Source organism: Chenopodium album, chromosome 17, assembly GCF_948465745.1.
Source record: "Chenopodium album chromosome 17, dcCheAlbu1.1, whole genome shotgun sequence".
NCBI classification, from domain to species: domain Eukaryota; kingdom Viridiplantae; phylum Streptophyta; class Magnoliopsida; order Caryophyllales; family Amaranthaceae; genus Chenopodium; species Chenopodium album.
Genome location: NC_137850.1, coordinates 36,459,979 through 36,483,397, shown reverse-complemented (window position 1 = coordinate 36,483,397; position 23,419 = coordinate 36,459,979). Strand labels below are relative to the sequence as shown.

The 23,419-nt window shown below is 32.9% G+C and overlaps 2 protein-coding genes across 2 annotated transcripts; both read left to right on the top strand.

Annotated features, from left to right (window-relative positions):
- The first annotated feature begins 369 nt into the window (after positions 1-369).
- Positions 370-3,632, top strand: LOC145587869 (putative ribosome biogenesis protein RLP24). Its single transcript, XM_081644537.1, has 5 exons — positions 370-466; positions 940-1,046; positions 2,690-2,803; positions 2,918-3,054; positions 3,195-3,632. The coding sequence occupies exons 2-5, from the start codon at positions 966-968 to the stop codon at positions 3,364-3,366; spliced, it is 504 nt and encodes a 167-aa protein (XP_081500663.1). The 5' UTR covers positions 370-466; positions 940-965; the 3' UTR covers positions 3,367-3,632.
- A 9,813-nt stretch (positions 3,633-13,445) lies between these two features.
- LOC145588895 (uncharacterized) lies at positions 13,446-14,540 on the top strand. Its single transcript, XM_081645486.1, has 2 exons — positions 13,446-13,496; positions 13,545-14,540. The coding sequence occupies exons 1-2, from the start codon at positions 13,446-13,448 to the stop codon at positions 14,538-14,540; spliced, it is 1,047 nt and encodes a 348-aa protein (XP_081501612.1).
- The last annotated feature ends 8,879 nt before the right edge of the window (positions 14,541-23,419 follow it).

Sequence of the window (23,419 nt, the reverse complement as noted above, 5' to 3'; positions counted from 1 at the left end):
TATATATATATATATGTACTCCTACATTATCGGGAATAAGAATATAGATCTATTCTCTTCCATACTTTCTCCTCTTTCTCTTTAATTTCATAACTGTTTAAGTTTTTTTTTTTTTTTTTTTTTTTTGAATAGTAAAAACAGATTTACTTTAAACTCTTATAAGGCCTGCTCTACCTTATAATTGAACGATCTTATAAATACCCGACCCATTTATGTATTAGACTTATCTAACCCATTTGCAATTGTGGCGGTTCGTAATGAAGCTGAGGTATAAGTATAATCGTTATTTTTAATTATTTATTATAGATCCGACCCATTTACTTATTAGACGGATCAACCCATTTATAACAGTGGCGGGTCATGGCTTTTAATAGGGCTACAAGGCCTCCAAACCTACCTTTCTCTCAGTTCTCCATTAAAGCGCTCTCAACGTTCTTCGTTGAATCCCATTGAAGCAGCTTCTGAGGTAAGTTGTTTGTTTTTGGTATCAATCATCCTATCAATTTCACAATCTAGGGTTTATCTTTCATCTAATCTAATTTAATTAAGTGTAGGGTTCGATAATCTCAACTACCGGTTCTAAATTATAAGATAACCAAAAGAAAGGAAAATTATGAGACTAATTTGATTATTGAATCAAATATCCCTAAAATTATGTGATTTTTCGTATCAAATTTGATTGCTAATATATTGCACAACCCTTTACTTCTTTTTTTTTTTTTTTTTTTCCAATAAGACGGCCCAAAACCCTATATATGAATAGTTAACAAAACCCTAATATTTTACAGAGTCCCAGCCTCCATTTCTCTTCATTCGGTCTCACTTTCATTGGAGTATGATATTTAGGGTTTTGAGATGTTAAACATAATTATAATTCTGAATTTGTGTTATTTGTGCTAAAGAAATAATCTTTTCTTTTGGTTGGTTGCTTTTCTGCAGGTGGGGTGTTTTGATTATTTATCGCAATGAGAATTGAAAAGTGCTGGTTCTGTTCTTCCCAGATATACCCCGGCCATGGAATTCAGTTTGTTCGTAATGATGCTAAGGTATTACCGCTTTTTGTAATTTTATTATTATTATTATTGTTATTATTATGAAGATTCATGTTAGCCGACCTCAAATCATTTTGGGACTAAGGCTTTGTTGTTGTTATGTTATACGGTTTGTTAGTATTCACAAAGGAATTTTATTGATATTGTGAATGAATAGAATTAAAGGAGTATTTGTAGACCTTACAACAACTGATTATAACAGAACAAAGGCCAAGTGAAGAACTTTTATATGAAACCAATGAATAATAGCTGCCACAGGAAAACACAAAGGAGGGGCCTGATTCTTTTGATGAATGTACACTCAAACTTCTTAACAGAAATTTCTCTTTCAATAATTTCTTAATATCACAATCGAAGTTTTTTTTGACAATTATTCACTGAATTGCATGTATCACCATTCTTGCATCCGAACAGCTTCCATGTACACATCCTCATCACTTTCTGGATCTATTGTTTCCAACATCAGATCATTAGGTTGCCTGTAATACCAATGATGCTGACTCTTTCATTTCTCGTTACATTTGCCTTATTCTCAAGGTAATTTCATTTATTTTAAAGGCACCGTCATAATTCTGCTCCATGGTTGTTATGGGTCTGTCAGTATTACTATTGACCCTGTCACCAGTTGCCGAGTCTTTTAAAGAAGATGCTGAAGGGCTGTTCTTTGAACCAGAGCTGTCGTAATTACTGTGAAACAACTGGAATAGTTCCACAAACTTGTCTATATGCTCCAGAATTTGTCATCCATTTTCTTCAAAATTTCATAATTATATTGCTCCTGAGTTTTCATTCTGCTCTCCAATGCTTTGATTTGCTGTTCCATGTTTGGTTTCTTCTTAAGAACAGCACCAATCTTTATGAACGTATGCAAATTACCCAGAAAGATTTCTGAACAATTTTTTTTACCTTGACAATGGATCAAGCAGTTTGTGGGTATATTCCTTATTGCCCAGAATCTTAAAAGAACTTGCTGTGGTTCTGATTCAATCTAAGAATAAATTGAATTTTGATTCAACTGGAACTGTAGTGGAGTGTGGCTCTGATACCAATGATGCAGGATCAAAGATCACTGCTAAACTTTGATCAGAAATTGATCAAAGAAAACTTGTCTACTACTGCATCGTGTAGCTGAACAATATTGCTGTTATGTGTTAATCACTTTGAATTAATTTATTACCAAGTAGTAGGCTACTAGCCTGTGTTAGTCAATGCTTCTCGCTTTCTCTTGGCTCTAAATTTCATAATGTAAATGAATAGTTGAAATAACACAAAGGTGTGAAGCCGCTGAGTTTGCTCTTTAGTTCATCATTGACGGTTTAAAGATTTGACTCTATTGGCCGCATACTTTCTAAAATTCAATTGGTGTTTTGTGTAGCTCTATAAAGATATTGTACTCTTCGGGGGATTCTTGAGTTATTGTCCTCACTAGTTTAACGCGTGAACTATGCATAAGAAACTTCAATTTTAAACAGTTATTACTGCAAAGTGATACTATTAAATGCATTTTATACTTAAACTGCCCCACTGACTACCTAGTTCATGTATAATCCCTAAGGACTACATTTTTACTTACAAATGCTATCTTATTGCTACTTGGTTCATTATCTTAATTCTTTTTCAAATTGTTTCCTTCCCAGATTTTTAGATTTTGTAGATCCAAATGTCACAAAAACTTTAAAATGAAGAGGAATCCTCGCAAGGTTCAGTGGACCAAAGCTTACCGAAGATTGCATGGAAAGGATATGACACAGGTATGATAGTTGTTGCAATTGGTATATACTGAATATTACAGTAAATTTCAATATTCTTTGTATTGTTTATTAATGCTGTTGCTACAACCTGCCTGTGTTTATTTGGTTCCCTAGGACTCTACTTTTGAATTTGAGAGGAAGCGTAATAGGCCAGAAAGATACGACAGGTCTCTTGCTGAGAATACTTTGAAGGCAATTAAAACTATTGACAAAGTCAGAACATCGCGATCTGAGAGTCATATCAAGAAGAGGTCAGTTCTCATTCTTCTATATCAGTAGCTGCTTGAGCAGACAAGTTGGAATTGTTACATTCTTTTGTATAGAAATTGTTTTTATTTACTTCTTTTTTATTTTTATTTTCATTTATATAAATATTTTTTTTTTATTGCAGGATGAAGGGAAACCCACGCAGAGAGAGGGAGAGAGCAAAGAACGAACTAGTGCAGGGAATCCACTTGGTCTCCAATCCTATGACTCGAAAAGAAGACCCTTCTTTTGTTTTACCAAAGATCAAAGTCCCCAAGACTTCAAATCAACAAGAAAATCTTGCGATGGAAGAGTAATTTGTCTGTGGCTGGGTATAGAAGTAATTTACAACTTGTGGTTCATTTTTGTAGTAGCCTTTAACCGAACCTGTAATGCTCTGAATACTATGAATTTGTTGATCTTCATCTTTTGTTGATACACTGGTCGTATTTCAAAGAGTGATTGTTTTCTTTTTGTTTCATTTTTATATTAATATTGTATTTAACCTTTGTTGATTTATGTTCTGATGAATTTTACTCTAAACTCATAAATACTGATACCGGACTGAGCTTTAATAGTTCTATCAGTGTGTATGATTCTGAATTTGAGCTTTTTATCGCCCAGGCTAGCTCCTGAGCTCATATCTCAGAAGTTTTTGGTTGTAACGGCCTTTTGGCCCTTGAGTGGATACATTTTTAACTGTGCTCATTTCAATTACTTGTAGTTATATACTATTTCCGGTTCTTATTACTCACAACAAAGGAATATTTAATGTCTCACAAATAATACTCCTTTGTTGCGAGTAATAAAACTGGAGGTAGTATTTGCTTTTTGTCAGAATTGCTCGTCAAACACTAAATTCTTGCTCACACTCAGTCTCATGTTAGTATAGGTGATATTAGGTGTTGGGAATATTTCAAGCATCCCACACTTAAGCCCCACTAAGAAGCTAGAGTAAAAGAGTCGTCAACAAGTTTTAGGAACTTGTAAACCGTTTACAAGATGAAGGTTACACCCCTTCACGATCCATGAGATCACTAACTCTATAGTGGTCTGGAACCATGACTGGATATTCGGGGATGAAGATACAAATTCAACCTAAAAGAGATTGAACCTGCCCTAAAAATAGGTCTCTACTTTATTCTTCTCATATCCATGTGCGTTTTCTGACTAACATACAATCAATAGATTAACCCTAAACATGTTTAATCTATGTTGGTTAATATTAATGCACAAACAAAACTATTATTGACGATCACTTGAATTATAATCATATTAGCCTAAACAAGATTATTAATCATCTTATTAAGCGTGATTACAAGTACAAATTCCCTTTAAACCTGCAAGAGAGGGCATGGTCAAGCAATAAAAATAATAATATATCAAGCAACAATAATAATATTGACAACAACAAATCATCAATCATAAAAATCTTAATAAAGTATAATAATATTAGCAAGATCCTAGGCATGATATTAACAAGATTAATAACAAATCTTAGCATGTCACTAAGTAATAAAGATCAAATCTTTATCCCTAACATGATACTAACATGATAGAAGGAAAGAATAGGAAGCAACCTAAACATGATATTAGAAAGCAATAAAAGCATTTTAACATGATACTAGGAATCAATATAATATTATAAACATGATTTCTATATCAAAAAGAATAATAAAATAATTAAATTACTTACTTGGATGCCTCATATCTCTTTCTAATAACAAAATACACACGTTACTAACTTCAAGGAAAATAATAAATCAAACAATTAAATTAAAATAATTGAAATAGGGATTTGGTACCAAACCCTCAGAAATTATCAACCTTTCATGTCTAGGGCAAAGGCAACTTCGAACTTGGCTATGTGTGTCTAGAACTAATGTATGCGGTATGGTGTTTGAGAAAAACCTAGTTTAGAAAGCTAGAGAGAGAAAGAATAAAGTATTGCTTAAGAGAGAGAAGAGAGAGAATTAGAGAATTCTGGGTGATTTGAAAACGGAGGTCTAGGACCCTATTTATAAGAAAATAGTCCGAAAACCGATAGAAAGAGTAAGAATTCGAATCGAAATAAAATTGGTTCTGTCGTCTGGCGAAAGACTCTGTCGTCTGGTGACAAGGCTGTCGTTTGGCGCTGGGACAGTTTTTTGCGGATTTTGTTTTTATCATATCTTTTGATCCAGAAGTCCAAATAAGTCATATAATATGTCGTTGGAAAGCTCTTGAAGTCTACTTTCTAACCTAATTAGAATCAGATTAAAATAATTTTTAGAATAAAAGATATGGCAAAAATAGTGGAAGGGTATTAGTTTTGAATAGAGTTTCGTATTCATTTCATATCTTTTTCGTTATAGTTCCGAATTAATATTATAATATATATCATGAGAAAGATAATTTCAAGATCTATCCAACCATATAAAATTTGGATAAAAAATATGAGGCACAAAATTAATATCTCAATATCTTCCATTTCGCACAGAACAAGAACTCTCAAAAAGAGAAGTTTTATTCAATTTCGAATTTTTTGATCTTATCTTTTCAAAAAAGGATAATTAAGATCTTTTAGAAACTTATAGAAGCTTCTAATAAATATTAATTAGTTTAGGAATGGAATTAAACCTTTGGACCCTCCACATGATCATTGGGCCATAGGTAAAATCCGGTTTGAGCCTAATTTAGTATTTTGGCCATAACTTCCTCATTATTCATCGGAATTGGGCTTTTAATATATCGTTAGAAAGGTATTTTCAAGCCCCATCAAACTACACCATTATTGGACCCTTATCATGGACCAAACTAAACTGGACTAGATGTTTTTATAAATAGAATAAGAAAAGAAATGTTTTCGAAAACAGAAAGAAGTATTTTATTAAAACGACCGCATCTCAAGACTTTTCACACTTTCACTTCGTTCGATAATTATTGACGTGAAAGATATTCATCACTGGGTTTGGTTTTTGGGGAGACACATTTGAGTGTCTACACTAGGTTATCCCTGTGCGATGTACGATTAGAATTAATCTTTTTGGTAATTTATGTTCTGTTGCATTACATTGTATATAAAGATTATAATTAGATATAAAAATAATTTACATTTAAGAATATATATGAACTGCATAATTTACAATTAATAATTGAAATAGTCAAAAGAAAGTTATTCAAGGAATGCCTATTAATGAAATTTGAAGAAAAAAAAATACATAGTATATAATTAACACCAATGTCATCAAAATTTTTATTTTAGCTTCCAACAATTAACAGTTTGTGTAGTAGTTTGTAGAAGCATCTATTTGATTTTTAGTCAAAATTCATAAACAATTTTCAAATTAATAAAAATAGAGTAGTTCAGTTTAAAAAAAAAAAAACTAAAGATGATGTCATTAAAGCATTTAGGCGGAAAATTTATTTTATGAGAAAGCGATATGTGTACAAATTTAGATAGAGATGATGTCAGCATGTTTTGTTTTAGTACGGAGTATTAGTTATTAAATATTGAGCAAAGCTAGTTTGAAAATTATGCACGGTTGGTCTAATAAAGCTCAACTCGAAAAGATCATCAACAAGCTCAATTTTTTCCTCCAATTAAACCTCTTCATGAACGAGAATTATAACAATTTCCAAGTATACAAGCTCCTTTTCCGGGTCTGATTTTGGAACCGCAGTATACCCTAGTATTTTCTTGCTGATGCTTGTGTGCTTCTTTAATCCCATGTAATGCAACATTGCTGATTTGCATCATATATGTCTTTCCTTTGCAAGGCAAGAGATTGTTATATACTCCCGGGTGTACCGTATATCCAACTAACCCAAGGTTAGTTGTTGCTCTTCATTTGATGATTAAATGAAAAACAATCATCAAATGAGAACAAAATACTTATGGGTGTACGGTACACCCGGGTGTATATAACAAATTCCATTACAAGTCGAGTGTGCATGGATGGTCTCCATCTTTGTTTACAAATTTACAACGAAGTATCTCTTTTGAGAACTCTTAGTTTATGAGTAGGAAAATTTGTGAACAACTACCATTTAAAATTTTCTTTTTTAAAAAACTACTACAAAGTCACAAAAACTTTGAGTAGCACTACCACAATAAATTTTCCGGTAAAAAATTCTGGTTAAGAGCCTAGTTTATAAAATTTCAATCAATTGTGGTATAAAAAACAACAGATTTCAAAATCAAACACAATTATAGGTTAATTATCATTAATTTTGCATTATAGTTGATTTAATTTCTCAATTAAAATTTGAAATTAGGGTTTATGGTCAAAAAATTGAATTAAGGGCTTTACAAAATTAGGAGATTAGGGACATTATAAGTGTATTATCCAATTTAAGGTTAATGTAGAGCAATAATGTCATTTAATTTGGGTTCTTTAGAGGAAAATTTTATAAAATAGGAAAAATTATCACCATTAATCCCAACTTTGTCTCGTTCGCCAATATTAATCCCAAGTTTCATTTATTCACTATCATTCCCAACTTTGTACCCCATTAATTTCTATTACACCCAACCGGTAATCTAACTTGTTGTAGCAGGTTACCTAGACACGTGTCCACACGTGATAGGTCCAAACAAAATTAAAAAAAAACAAAATTAAAAAAATGTAACACCCCCAAATCTCCCTCTACGGAAATACTAGTATAATACGTATAATTATACCGTAGAGATAGACTTATGAGTGTTATCGCCGCGTGATTACGCAAGGCTACTCAAAATACTTAACTCAATAACAAAACTTGCAGCGGAAGCTCAACTTTCTTATATTAATACTTATAAAAATAGTAACATTGTTATGAGTACTCAAAATAAAGACAAGACCAACATTCCTAAACTAGGTGAAGCAAATCCTGGGACTCCCATATGTTCATTCATGACTCCACCTGAAAATAGTCAACACTGCTTACTATTACGGTAAACAGGGCGAACCAAAACAAATAAGAAATACGGATTAGCAAATTATGCTAAGTACGATAAGTGCAAGATAATGTGAACTCAATTTATTTGCAAACATGCTTTAAAAATCAATTCTAATAATTAATCCAATAATTTCAAACTCATTATTCCAAAACCGATTCCAATGAGTCAATATTCAAAATAATAGTTAATAAAACCAATTTCTTTATTAAGAACCAATTTCTTTTAATCCAATTCCTCACCTAAGTGTGCACACCCCCCAAGCTAGTCTTCTTATATTACAAGGCTATTCTCGAGGAAAGACTCGGTCATACAAAGTCCAAAGTCTTATCAAATAAACCAAATCCGCATAGTGGGATTACTAACATGCTTATAAAGCTTAATAATAATAATTCAATGGCTCAATAAATCCTTTTAATATCCAATAAATTCCAATATAATTCAAACTCCTTTTTAATAATTCCACATACTTTCAAAATCAAAACCTTTTAAATAAATACTTGAGAATAAAATCTCATATTAAAAACTTTTCAAAATCAATAACTCTTCCTTGAAAAACCTTTTATTTAATTCAATAAACCTTTTAAAATCAAATCCTTTATTTAAACATGATAAGTAATTCAAAACATGATTTAAAAATCAATCATTCAAAATAGTTTTATTAAAACAAATTAAATATTAAAATTCAAATCAATTTAATTCAATCACCAATAAAATCACATAAAACATGCCATTCAAACAATCACTTTCAAAAGTATCTAGCCACCTAAACGTACCTTGATCTTTGCTAGAAAAACCACACAAAAATAACCTCAAGAACCTTGATTCCGAATATCAATCAACACTTCACACTTTCAAAGTTCAATCACGATTACACCTTGCAAATAACATAACCATAAGGTTATCACAACATAAACTCAAATCTAATGTGCATGGACTATAAAACTCTTTTAAAATAATACTTTAATATAAAATTATAGCTTTGAAATAGGTATTTGTATTTTAGAAAACTAACTATGAAGAAGATAAAGGAATATGATTAAAGAGAATTGAATTTTCGTTGGAAAAAATAGGCAGAACTTGCAGAGGCTGTAACTCCTTCATATAACTCCGAATTAGGTGATTCGTGAGCCTAACCTCAAGGATTTTTCGAGAGGAACAATCTTCTGTGAAACGTCAATACCCCAAAAACTGACAGAAGTGCCTGAAAATTGGCTTCAAAAATAAACGGGATATTTTTTTAAAAAATGAGAAGAAAAACATGAAAAGGTTTAGGGAAAAGAAGAAGAAGAGAGAAGAAGAGAATTGGGTTTTTGGTGTGAAGAATATGAGAGGTATGAAGGGATATTTATAGCTTATGAATGAGGGAATTATGGTAGGAGAATGTAGGAAGAATTATGGTAAAAAGAATTAGGGAAATTACTTGGAGAAGAGAGTTAAAGAATTATGGAAAGTTTAATATTAAAGTGACTAAGAATAATTAATTTAAGGAAGGTGTGTTGTCATGAAATATAATATGGCAAAAGAGATTACTTGGAGAATAATCAAGGAAGATATAAGGTAGGAAAATAAGATGATCAAATCTTTGTGAGATGGAAATAGGAATTAAGGAATTTGAGGAAAATAATTAAAATACAAAACTAACAAAATAATTAACCCAAATTTAGCATATGGTGGCCGAAAATATTGAGCATATCTAAGCTCATAAGATATGCTCAATATTTTCGGACCTCCACTTATAGTTTTAGGGAAATATTTGCTAGATTTTAAGGATTAAAAATGATTGTGTAAATAATATTTATTATATAAAATAACTAATTAAGAAAATATATACCAATTATTCACTAAATAAATTGACTAAGAAAATCAAATTTTCTACACTTAGAAAATCCAAAAATCATAGCTTATTATTTAGGAAATTCGGAGCTCCTAATTAAATAATTAAAATATAATTTTGATTAGTTAAAGTATCCGAAATATATATAAATAATCCGGTTTTTAAAATAAAATAAATGGAAAATAAATCTTATCCAAAATCCAAAAATAATAATTGAGTTTTTAAAATACTTTTGGCGCCAAAATTCAAATATCATTTTGGCTCCAAAATTCAAATAGTAAAATAAATTACTAAAATACCCTTTTTAAGAGAATACTAATTAATTAATTAATTGAAAATACGTTTCGAGGGTTAGGGATGGGTGGTGGAGGACGACCGGTGGTTTTTGGTGGAAGTCGAAGGTTGGCCGACCGTTTGCCGGTGAAATTGAGGGTTGGGGTTAGGGTTCCGGCGAGATTGAGTGTGGTGATGGTGGTGGGGGAAGTGGCTGTGGTTTTTTATTTTATTTTATTTTATTTTATTTTAATTTTAACCTATCATGATGTGACACATGTGCAACTAATCACAAGTCAGCAAAATTTACCTCTTCAACCGGTTCCAAGTTATTTGGGTGTAATAGAAATTAATCCCATACATAGTTGGGAGTGATGGTGAATAAACGATAGTAGGGATTATTATTGCGGACGAGGCATAGTTGGGATTAATGGTGGCAATTTTTCCTATAAAATATGCTCCAAAACGGAGATTTTTGCCGGAAAGAATGAATGTGGTAGTGATACTCAAACTTTTTGTGTTTTCTGGGCAGTTTTTGTGAGGCTAGAGTTTATTACAAGTACGTAGTACTAGATCAGTACTCGTACAGTGTGCGGTGCACGATTAAGAAAATTAAAACATATTTTAAAATCGTGCAACAAAGTCGATATGCGACAAATCATATGAAAGAGTGTTTTTGTAAAGAGAAAAATCATTAATGCGTTAATGAAAATCAAAATCCCTACCTTATAAAGAGTGTAAAAATACTCTTATGAATAGTGTGAATACTATTATACCCTTAAAAAAAGTTTATTTACAACCATAACCCCCAATTAAAATTTCCCTACCCTATAAAAAATGTAAAAATACTCTTATGAATAGTGTGAAGACTATTGTACCCTAAAAAAAGTTTATTACAACCATAACCCCCAATTAAAATTTTAGTGTTAAAATACTCTTATGAATAGTGTGAAGACTATTGTACCCTAAAAAAAAATTATTACAACCATAACCCCCAATTAAAATTTTAGTGTAAAAATACTCTTATGAATAGTGTGAAGACTATTGTACCCTTAAAAAAAGTTTATTAAAACCATAACCCCCAATTAAAATTTTAGTGTAAAAATACTCTTATGAATAGTGTGAAAACTATTATACTCTTAAAAAAAGTTTATTTACAACCATAACCCCCAATTAAAATTTCCCTACCCTATAAAAAGTGTAAAAGTACTTTTATAAATAGTGTAAAGACTATTATACCCTTAAAAAAGTTTATTACAACCATAACCCCCAATTAAAATTTTGATACATTTGACTCGTATCTTTTTCCTTTGTGTTGCTTTTAATGTGTAAAGATACATACACTATTAAGTAATTATTGCTTGCTTTAAAAAAAAAGTAATTATTGCTTGATTTGGAGATATGATAGTTGTCAATAAATAAGAAATCGAACTCCTTTAAGACCTGCTGAAATTTCTTTCAGAATAAGAAAGATAGAACCAAATTTTCTTTTACATACATTTAAGAGAATTGTACATCTTAATGAATAAATGCATGAGACTAATTTCAGAAAGAACTATATGTCCGTTTCTGTTTAATATCTAATATTTGATGAGTTGATTTGGTGCAATGGTAGCCTTTGGTGTTTTTAATTCTATTGTATTGTCATTATACAAATCATGTTTCTACAATAATATATACTACCTCTGTTATTTATTAGTTGACACGTTTTGACTTTAGCACTATTCACACGCTCTCCTTTGACCATATTTTATGATTTATACGTAATGAAATTATAATCATTGGGGTCTTGTTAGATTTGTCACGGTATATATTATCAAAATATCTACTTTTATAATTATTACTTATCGATAATTAAAAATATCAACGATTGAAATCATGCATTGGCAAACGTCATTAAAGAAATGTGTCAACAAAAAATAAATGGAGGAAGTATAAAAATATAATATCTATTGATTGACCTAATAAAAGTATAATTCAGCAGCAGCTAAAAGTCCATAAACTCTGAGATTCGAATCCATAACTCCCCCACGATGGCTAGCTGTACTGCGCACATCGCGTGTGTAGGGTCCTCTAGTTAATAAAAAATTAAAATGTGTCACCACCACTTTTTATTTTAGCAATAGTTATTTACTAATTTTATTTTTCCAAATGATTTTCGTAGAAATTATTTAATTATAAACTAATTCCCTAATTGCGTTGGTTTTAAAACTTATTCCCACGTTACTGTCCACGTAGGACGGTTACAAGGTTCGTTTTTATTTATTTATTTATTTTTTAGTTCAGCAAAGAACCGCTCACACCATTAGCGGTTCTTAAATATAAACCGCTAACACCATTAGCAGTTCTTAACTAATTAAATAATATCTCATTTATAATATTATCTTACACTCACTTATAATATTGTTTGTAATTGTTTTTGACATATTATATTATACGAAGAACAAAAACAAAAAAGGAGAGCTGATCACCCAAACTCCATAGCGCGACCACCAGACTTCATAGCGGCGATCACCAAACACGACCACCACGACAGCGGTTCATGGCGACGTCTGTACGACCTCCACGACAGCGGTTCGACGCCCATAATTTGTCCCAATTGTATATTTCTACCATCAATTGTGAGAGGTTAGCCCTAATTTTCCCTTTTAATTTTTTTTTTCATTCATCATGTATATTGTAGTTTAATTCCTAAATTAATTTGATACTAGGTGTATGTATGAGCGTAAATTTCTAAAATTTCATGGTGATAATATAATATTTTTATGAGTAAAATTTGATACTTTACTGGAGTGGTGAAATTTGTTCACATGCGACCTCTATTCTAGTAATTTGGCTTCTTCAAACAATATCATTGCATGCAATGATTCTTTACTTTATGTATTCTTAAGTTGGTTATCAAGTTATAATTTTAAATTGTGATTTTGTGTAATTTGCATGCTGGAATTCTTTATTTAGAATATGGAGATGTCAAATTTCCCTCTACTCTGTTTTATGTGCGGGGAACTTGTAGATACAGGAGGTGACGTGTCATATATTGGTGGGGAGAATATATTTTTTTCTTGTCAGTAGTTCTATGGGTTTCTTGGAGGTTATGAGTAAGATATATGAAGTTGCAAGGTGTGATTCTCGATATTTTGAGTTTAAGATTAGAATGAGGTATCCTACACACAACTCATATGTAGCCATTCTATTGAATGAGGATAGCTCATTAAAAAACATGTGGGCTACTGTAAGACAATATTCAATGTCTACTTACTGATGATCATTATGTTGATCATTTATCGGATGTGACTTCTCCAACTCCTTCACCACATACAGGCTTTGCTTCCTTTAGTGATTATAGCTCATTACACCCCGAGCTAGATATGCTAGGTGATGATGTTATGGTGGATAGTGATGAGGGTGAAGATGATGATGTGAGAGAAGCTAATGAGATTCTTATTAAGGAAAGTGCACCAACATAGGATTTTAACAATGTTCCAGATGTAGACCCAAAAGTGCTTGATTCTTGGAGAACTCGGTCAGGGAACAACAAATTTTCTCTTCAGGGTGAGTTTAAAGTTGGTCAAGTGTTTGAAACTTTGCAGCAGTTAAAAGACGCCGTTAAACAATACTCTATAACCAAAAATCAAAGTTTTCGAGTGAAGGAAGTGCAACCTGAAAAATGTGTTGTTGAGTGCATAAGAAAGGAAAAGTGCAAATGTCCTTGGAGGTTGCGTGCAATCAAGTTACCAGCACTTCCCACGTTTAGAATTGTGAAGTACGAAGTACCTCATGCAAGCACATGTGTAGGTGAAATTAATAATATTGACCATCCCCTTTTGTCTTCTGATTTTGTGTGTGGTGTTATACTTGATCTCATACGAGCCGACCCTTCTTTGAAAGTTTGTGCTATAGTGCAAGTTATAAAAGATCGATTTCTATATACCATAACATACAAGAGGGATTGGTTAGCCAAGCAGAAGGCAATCACTACTATTTTTGGGGATTGGGATAAATCATATGAAGAGTTACCCAAATTTATGCAAGTTTTAAAAGAGTCAAATGAGGGTACAATGGTTCATCGGTGTACGACACCAACATTAGACCCTTCCACTCATGTGTTCCAGAGAGTCTTTTGGGATTTTAAGCCATCTATTGATGGTTTTAACCATTGTCGGCCACTCATTACCATTGATGGCACCCATCTTTACGGAAAATACCAGGGGACACTTCTCATTGCCATGGCCACAAATGCTAATTTTCAGTTGTTTCCTCTTGCTTTTGCCGTTGTTGAAGGTAAGACGGGTGATGCATGGGAATGGTTCGTGTTATGCATACGACAATTTGTTACTCAAATAGAGGGTCTTCATGTCATTTCAGATAGGCATGCCTCAATTTTGAAAACAATGACCGCAGTGGGCAGTGGATGTGAAGAACTACATGCTCATCACAGATTTTGTATTCGTTATGTAGCCTAAAATTTCAACTCCAAATTTAAGAATGCTCACTTGAAAAACCTACTTGGTCGTGTCGCGGATGCACGTTAAAAGAATAAGTTCATATACCACTTTAATTGGTGAATTGAACTTGGAAGCACATTAATGGTTGGCAGAGAAGCCATTGTTTAAGTGGTTGTTGTAATATAAGAAGTATTTTCATCGTTTGTTCGCCCTGCCGAGCGGGAGATTGCCTTGTCAGGTGCGCCACCGGGCGGAAGCTCGCCCTGCCGGGCACGCCATCGGGCGGAGCTCCCAGGTGACCGTTGGAAGTTCTAACTCTTTTTCTTCCTTTTCTTTTTGTAACTTTCTCTTAACTCCCAATTAATGGGAGGTTTAAGGGGTTGTTAATATGTCTTTATTTCTGATTAAGAGTTTTGTCCCTTTGGATTCTTCACCTCTTGATTATTTCCTTCATTATATATTTCATGGTTGAAAAATCAGAACATACTTGAATATAATCTTCAAACACAAGCTTAAACACATACTCTATATTGGGCATAAGTTACTTGGCTCCAACCTTTCACCCAAAAGTTGTGTGGAAGTGGTGTGTTAAACTTAGGGAACGTGCCGGCGAATACAATTGTGCACCCCAATTGCGCTGGAATTTGTTTTCATGTCAGTAAATTTGCTTCACGACACACCGTACTCTTTTCATTGTCATAAGATCAACTTTTCGATCTTTTTATTTTAATTTCATTGTAACCTTGAAAATACTTCTTATATTACAACAATTTGAAAATGAAATTATATATTTTCATGGCTACATAGTTGGTATTGATCGGGAAATCAATAGTGCAAAGAAAATAATTTTTGAAGGAAAAATTTTGTTCACGTTTTTTTGGGAGCAGTTCCGGAAATGACCCCCGATTGAAGGTCAATCGTTGACGGTTTAGGCTGAAATTTTGGGACCTTGTTTAGGACATATGAGGCTTTATTTTCAACTGTTGGATCACTGATAGCTGCTCACGTTTGGGAGTTATGGCTTCAAAGTCGAGTTGCAATTTTTGGAGAAAATATTTGGGCGTACTACAGAGAATGCTCATTTTCGATACTTGAATTAATTCAAGGGAGATCGTTTCTAAACTAATTTTAATTTTGATTATGCTTAGCATGTGATTTTAATTCTAATAATCATCTTGACAAATATATGAGTTGTGATTTTTGGCATTATAATGTTGGATGATTATTTTGTCCATAATGTATTATTTGTTACATGATTATTAGCTTATAGGATAAAGTATAATTCATGTTATATATGTGTGACATTACATGATATGATTATTTCTATTTCTTTGTTCTATGCTTATGGTTTGAATTTAGTACTTAGAAATATGTTAATTGGTTTTATTTACCAATTTGTTGGTTTTATGAACATATTGCTTTCTATTAGCAATATGTTGAGTTCCTAATGTATACATGTCTATGTGGATAGATTTTTCATGGTTGTTTAAGACTTGTTAAATTGTAGGTTTTATAAACTTTACCATGAATATTGTGTACATTGAGTATGTTATCAAAGATTATTATTTTTAGCAATCATATATGTTGATATATATGTCTTGCTTAGTGGAAACTTTGTTCATGCTCATAATGCTTAGTTTGCATACTTTTTTTCAAGAACTTGTGTTAATTCAATTCTATTAATTTATTAATTAAGTATGAGAAGTTTTTGAATGAGAATTATGTGATTATTTTGTGAAGAGTCATATGTGTATTTTTCTCCACAGGAGAATATCATTATAGTTGTTGTTTTTGTGACTCTTAGTTGTGGCATATATCTATAGTTCTTATTGGAATATATATATATATATGACTGTACTACTTCTATTAACTTTGCTTTTGAAATTCTTTTGGTGGTTATTTTTGATATATTAGTGTGTTAACTAAGTTATGTTAACCTTGTGATGAATTTTTGAAGTATGATAATGTTTGAATTATTATTTAATTCAATGGTTAGATTATTTTACTTCTTTAATTGTCCACCTTAAGAGAGAGTTTTCAAGAGTTATTAATTCTTATTGCATGTTTTGTTCATTCTTGTTCTTACTTGGTTCGATTTGGTTTAGTACTGGCATTTGTCTAAAGTATCATTATCGATTTCTTTATGTGTGGAAAGTGATTCTTAAAAATTTTATTTCTTTTGATGCTATGTCTAGTAAATCTCCACATGATGCCAATGTGTTTCAAGTAAGAACTAACATGGATCCAATTGTGCTTCAAGAAGCTCAAAATACTTAGTAGATGCACAATCACTACAAGTGGTGGTCATTGGGTTGTTCATCATTGATTGCTAAGGTAAATTATTAAGGGCACTATGGAGGTATGTCCACATATTCCTTTCTGCATAATCAACTATGTTTTGCTTTTAGACTTAACTTTGGCATGTGGGGGTTATGATTCTATGATTTTATAGAATTTTCTTGTATGAATTTAGTTCTTATGAGCCCCATGTGAAATGTGTAGAGTTTTTCATGTCTAAATTCAATACTTAGTGAAAGACCTTTGTCGTCCAATGTGGGGGAAAGTTTTATATGATGAATTAGTGTTGGACTCAAAGTCTTGGTTTGTTTGATATCTTATTTCTTCTTTTTAAGCAATTGATTGTATGCTCTATGACTTTTTATGTGAATGTTGGATTATTGATTATCTCCATGCATCATAATATTGGATTATTGGATTATCTCCATGTACCACAATATTTGATCTCTTTTACTATAATAATTTGTTTTTAGCAATTTTATGATTATGTCATGTTTAAGTGACAAATGATCGGCTATGCATATTGGAATTCTCTTGTCTCTTGATTGTTATATTCACATATAATTATATTTATTTTGTTTATTAAGTAAACAAGTTGACTATAAGAAGAATAAGAGGCATTAATATTCTATTATTTGATGCAAAGCATGAAAGTGACTAGTTATGCTAAAGATTATTATTTGTTTGCCTTGATTTGTTGTTTTGATATCTCTATGTTTGAGGAGTGTTTCCTTAACTTAATGAATTGATGACGTGAGTGATTATTTACCTTGCAAGAAACTATTGAGGATAAGTTAGATCTTTTCTAACATGCTTAGAGTTCTCATATCTTTTTATGGAGTGTGTTTCCTAATGTTTTTCAATGTCAATTCACTAAGTGTTGTTGGAAGTCAAGGCTAAACTTGTGAGTAAATGTTACTTTATTTTTCTTGTCTTAATGGAACAATGTATGTCTTACTTAGATGACTTAATTATTTTGGATCTTGATCCTTGATGACAAGTTTCCCTCTAGTGGTTGGAGTATATATGTTAAGCCTTTTATGTGGTGACTTAAGTGAGTAGATTGGGGAGTTCCATGTTGAAGATAAGAAATGTGAGTTGAAAGTTCAAGTGTGAGTTGACTTAAGATTATTACATACGAGGTGGTATAAGAGTTTGGTTATTACCTTGTGAGAATCTAATACTTGTGATTAAGTTTGCTTTTCACTACTTGCTTCAAGGTTATATATATTTTTGTGTTAGTTATTTCTACGATGTGAGTGTGGTGGTGTTGAGAATCGCATGTAATTTGTAGTTAACAACTTTCTTGAATTTCTTATCTTTCCAATTTTGTTGAGCAATTTTCACAATTTGGAATATGACAATGTTTTTTATTATTTTGAGAATAATAATAATATCATTATGAGTTTTTGGTTTTTTCCAAAGTGTCATACATGTTTCACGATTGGAAAGTCTTTTGCGATGATATGATATTTGTTGTTCATGTCATCAATTGAGTAGAATATGTTTTGCATTAGCATGATCTATATGTACCTTAAAGAGGTCATCTTAAAGTATGTCTTGAGTGGAGTATGCTAATACGCTTAGTAATGTGATATATAGTGACATGCATTGTGTTTCGGGGATTTTTGTGATAACCCGAAAGGGGGGTATGGATTCCCGCGGGAGACAGATCAGGGATGCAACACTCGTACGGCCCGAACACCTGCAAAACAACGGAACTCCGATTTACCGGAGTTCCGCCTCCGACGATCAAGTTAGTGACCGGAAAACGGGATTTTAGAGAGAGAAAGTAGAGAGAAGTGAGAGCATATTTTGGGCATTGTGCCTTTTTTAATTGTGTGTTCCCCTTTCCATCATGAAATGATGGGGTATTTATAGGGAAGTGGGAGATCATGCTCCTAGGGTTTCATAACCTAGGAAAATTGGCTGCCCTATACGTGGTTGACACGTGTATTAGGGTTCCTTCATGCTAGGCATGTTTCCTTAATGGGCTTTGAGCCCCTCTTTTTATGATATCTCTCTTAAGGCCACGTGTCATGCTCTTATTGGCCCTTATTTAGCTGAGCACGATGCCACGTGTCGGCTTACTATTGGGCCATTTGTTAGCCTCTCATTTGTCTATAAAAGGGGGTAAAAATACCCCGAAACACATTGCAATTTATTTTAACATAGTATATGTTTGTGAAATGATTGTAGTACAATATTTTACAAATTTTATTAGTGAATGATTTTTAATGTTGTTTTTGTTTCATCTTTTACTAAGTATTTTTTTAGGTACAAAGGTTGTGAAATACACTATCTTCTGGGAAAAGTTTTTTAAAAATTTCCAAAAGGCAAGTGTTGGAGATTGGTGGTTGATGACGTATGTTCACTAATACGGCGGCTATGCTATTTTCAAGGATTGGACTTGATTAATTAAGGTTTAGGAAATTCAAGTTTTGGGTTGTCTTGTAACTTTATTCACATAATGGTGAATGTGACATATTTTTCTAACCATTTGTGCAAATTAAGTTGATGTTGGTAACATGCTAGATTTCCTTATTGGAAAAGTATTTTAGCAAAATAATTTTGCACTATGGTAAGGAAATAATTGGGACATATAATAATCCTTGATAATTTATAAATGTCAAGGGGGATAGGCCTTAAGCCCATGTGGAAAGATTAAATCATTACTTTCCTATCCCTATGGCATGTGTTGTAATGCTTGTTTGAGGTTGAACTCTTTTGAGTTCTTAATGGATTAATAAACCATTTAGGTTGGTGCTATTTGAGACGCACTTGATTGATCCATCGCTTGAGGTTGAGTCATTTGACTCTTAATGAATCCAAATGCTTGAGTGGACGCACTAAAACTTTGGAATCACCGTTGTTTATGATTGCTGTGAGGTTGAGCATTAAACTCTTAATGAATCCATGGTCTTGTGGGGGTTAATGGCTACAATGTACCATTTGTTGAGTTCTTATGAACATATTTTAATCCCATTGACTAAGTGCTTTTAAGAAGTGCTTGTGATTCACCTATGTAGTTGTGAAGACTAGCCATCTTCTATGAAAAACTTGGGCGGATTTCCTATAGGTTCCACTAGACCTAAAGTGAATATGCTTGGCTATAAAAGAGCACATCTCTTCGCGGAGTTCAAGTAAATTTTTGGAGTGATGTATGTGTTGTGGGGGTCTTGCACTAAATCTTGGAGTTTCAAGGTTCGTCCACTCCATGATCAAGAGTCTTGAGGGTTTCAAGGTTTGTCCACCCTTAGACTTGTAGTTCATTGCCTCATTTCACTAAGCATTAGATTTCAAATTACTTATGTAATATCTAAGTGTTAAGTACTACATCTCCTCTTATGCCCATATATAGATTCTCAGTTCTTTTGTTGGCTTTTCTTTTCTCCCTTTAGTGGGGGATTGTTGGAATAAAGGACGAAAATGGAATGTTGACCTTGGTACCGGGCACCCGATCGGGCAAGATCCTCCTGACCGGGTGCGAGAGTAAATATGATTTTCATCGTTTGTTCGCCCTATCGAGCGGGAGCTCGCCCTGTCGAGCACGCCACCAGGCAGAGCTCCCAGGTGACCGTTGAAAGTTCCAACTCTTTCTCTTCCTTTTCTTTTTGTAAGTTTCTCTTAACTCCCAATTAATGGGAGGTGGGTTGGTTATATGTCTTTATTTCTGATTAAGAGATTTGTCCCTTTGGATTCTTCAACTCTTGATTACTCCCTTCATTATATATTTCATGGTTGAAAAATCAGAACATATTTAAATATAATCTTCAAACACAAGTTTAAACACATAATCTACATGGGCATAAGTTACTTGACTCCAACCTTCCACCCAAAAGTGCTTTTGTGTGGAAGTGGTGTGTTAACCTTAGGGAACGTGCCGGCGAATATAATTGTGCACCCCGATTGCGCCGGAATTTCGTTTTCAAGTCAGTGAATCTACTTCTTTCACGACACATCGTACTCTTTTCATTGTCATAAGATCGACTTTTCAATATTATTATTTTAATTTCATTGTAGCCTTGAAAATACTTCTTATATTACAACAGTGGTCAATCCATCATGATAGTGGTTTTAGATACAGTATTCGAACCACAAATATGTCTGAGTGCTTCAATGGTGTGATGAAAGGAGCTCGTTTTTCCTGATGACAAAGCTTTGGAGTTGGCATTACACACCTTACAAAGTTTGGCAAGTTCCTGCACCGAGACCTTGCATACACTTGGCAAAAGCATACATGCTCCATGATGTAGGTGCCGCTCCTATTCCTACTAAAATTGCTACTTCTACTGCTGCCACTCCTATTGTTAATGCCATTGCCGCTCCTACTGCTTCTGCTGCTACTGCCACTCCTTCTTTTACTACTACCACTCCTTTATTACTACCACTCCTTCTACTACTGCCACTCCTGCTACTACTACTCCTCTTCTTCGTCCTCCTACCTCACCTACTCTCATATCACCACATACTACGCTTACCCTATCTCCATTCTCTTTGAATTATGAGTCTTCTCTTCCTCAATCTTGTACTCCTCAACTGCCATTAACCTACATGAGACGATCACGCACCTCGAGTTCTACTATTTCAATGCTATCACCCATTACAGAGGTTAATGAATATACATTTGGATTATCGAAACATACTTCAAAGAAACAGCATGGATCATAGGTGTTAGATAGCTAGAAGCAATTTTTTGGTTTTAACTTATATGTAAATAACATTTTGTTCAGATTTTGATTAAATTATGTTTAGTTTGTGTTGGAGAAATGCATATTGACTTTTTTTTTATGTATATATTAAACCGAATACTCTTTGCTATGATCTTTGTCTTTTTATATGTCTTGGGTGCAGACATTTTTTGTTGGTTTGTCACGGATTATATTAGTGCCTTGTGGATTTTTACAGCTTCATATTTATATTGGAGATAGCTATTGTGTACTTTGGCAAACTCACAAGTTAAAACCGCTAATGCCAATTGTGGTTTTTAATTTGCGGTTTACAGATATAAATCGCTACTGGCATTAGCGGTTTATAGGTTAATTTTTTTTCTTTTTCTTTTAATTAAATTGCTAGTGGTAATAGCTATTTACTTATTATAATCGCTAATGGTGTTAGCGGTTTATATGTATAGAACTGCTATCACCGTTAGCAGTTCTTTACTGAACTAAAAAAAAAAAAGGAGCTGGTACCAATCCTACATGGACGGTACCGCGGGAATAAGTTTTAAAACCAACGCAATTAGGGAATCTATTAACTATTACTAAAATAAAACATTGCTGACATCATCAAACTCTAAATTATCCTACGTGTCATTCTCACATTAAATATTTTCCCTCCATTTCTAAGCGTGATGTAATAATTTTTTTTTAAAATCTACAATATACATTTTTCAAACAGAAAATAATTGTCACTCTTTTTTAAACAAATGATAAACTCTTATTTTTATGCATAATAATAAACTTTTATAAATCGTGCAACGCACGAATCTATTATAGTTAATTTATAAAGTGAATCGCTAAATACCGCCAACGTTTTTTTTATCAAAACCGCCAACAAAAGTTATGAAGAGACAAAGTTACCCTTATCCTGTAGTTAACCATCCTCACATAGCTTACTCTCTCATAAGGGACAAACCCAATCGGCAACCACCATAAAAGCCACCACCGCCACCTTCACCACCCATGCCACCAACAGTCACTTAATAACAAATATTTATATTATGAGTACTTTTTTTTTTTTTTACAAATAAATAATAATAATACTGTAAATAATCATAATAACAATCGATCCAAGATCCTGTACTACACTACTACTTGAACTCAAGTGAATAATTATAATTATAATTTGACAAATTATGTTGAAGAAGAGAATATAATGACTTGTATTCCTTCTCTAACATAATTAAAAAAAAAATTAAAAACAAGCAGCAGATTTGTGAATGTACTATTGACCGGCGCCCAAAACCGGTCGACCGTGGCCAACAATCGGCGCCAAAAACTGGTTGGCATGGGTTACCACCGGTTTTGAGCGCCGGTTACCCGCAGTGTTAACCGGTTTTGTGTGCCGGTAGTGATCGCCGGAGGTTATAAAAAAAAGAAGACGAACTGGTTTTGACGACCACCACAATACCAGTTTATCACCTTCGACCAACCGACCGTCGTCATTGCTGCCCTTCCACCTCCAATGTACAGTGGCACCGCTCCCCTTCACCTCCAACTTACAGCCTCTGTTGTGGTGGTGTAGTGGTTGGTAAATGGGTGACGAGAGAAAAAGCACGGTGAGAGAAGTGGTGGTTGTGGGTGATGAGAGAGAAAAAAAATGGAGAAAGAGGAAGAAAGTTGGGGGGTGTACTAAGGGTATTGTTGTCCATTCATCTAATATGTTGGCGGTATTGATAAAAATTGTTGGCGGTGTTTAACACCTCCTTTTATAAATAAACAATTTGTTTTTTCCTTTTATTTTATTTACCAAAAAAAAATTACCTTCATTTGAAAAAAATAACTACCATCAACAAAAAAAAAATACTACTATCCTTTATTAAAAAAAATTAAAAGCTACCTATTTTTTATATTTAAAAAAAATATAAGGATACAATA

What these genes read in the sequence shown, in the direction of transcription:
- LOC145587869 (XM_081644537.1), top strand. Translation starts at nt 966, where the DNA reads ATGAGAATTGAAAAGTGCTGGTTCTGTTCTTCCCAGATATACCCCGGC. An exon ending in TTGTTCGTAATGATGCTAAG is followed by an intron (nt 1,047 to 2,689) that starts GTATTACCGCTT and finishes TTTCCTTCCCAG; the next exon opens with ATTTTTAGATTTTGTAGATC. An exon ending in GAGAGTCATATCAAGAAGAG is followed by an intron (nt 3,055 to 3,194) that starts GTCAGTTCTCAT and finishes TTTTTATTGCAG; the next exon opens with GATGAAGGGAAACCCACGCA.
- LOC145588895 (XM_081645486.1), top strand. Translation starts at nt 13,446, where the DNA reads ATGCTAGGTGATGATGTTATGGTGGATAGTGATGAGGGTGAAGATGAT. An exon ending in ATGAGGGTGAAGATGATGAT is followed by an intron (nt 13,497 to 13,544) that starts GTGAGAGAAGCT and finishes GCACCAACATAG; the next exon opens with GATTTTAACAATGTTCCAGA.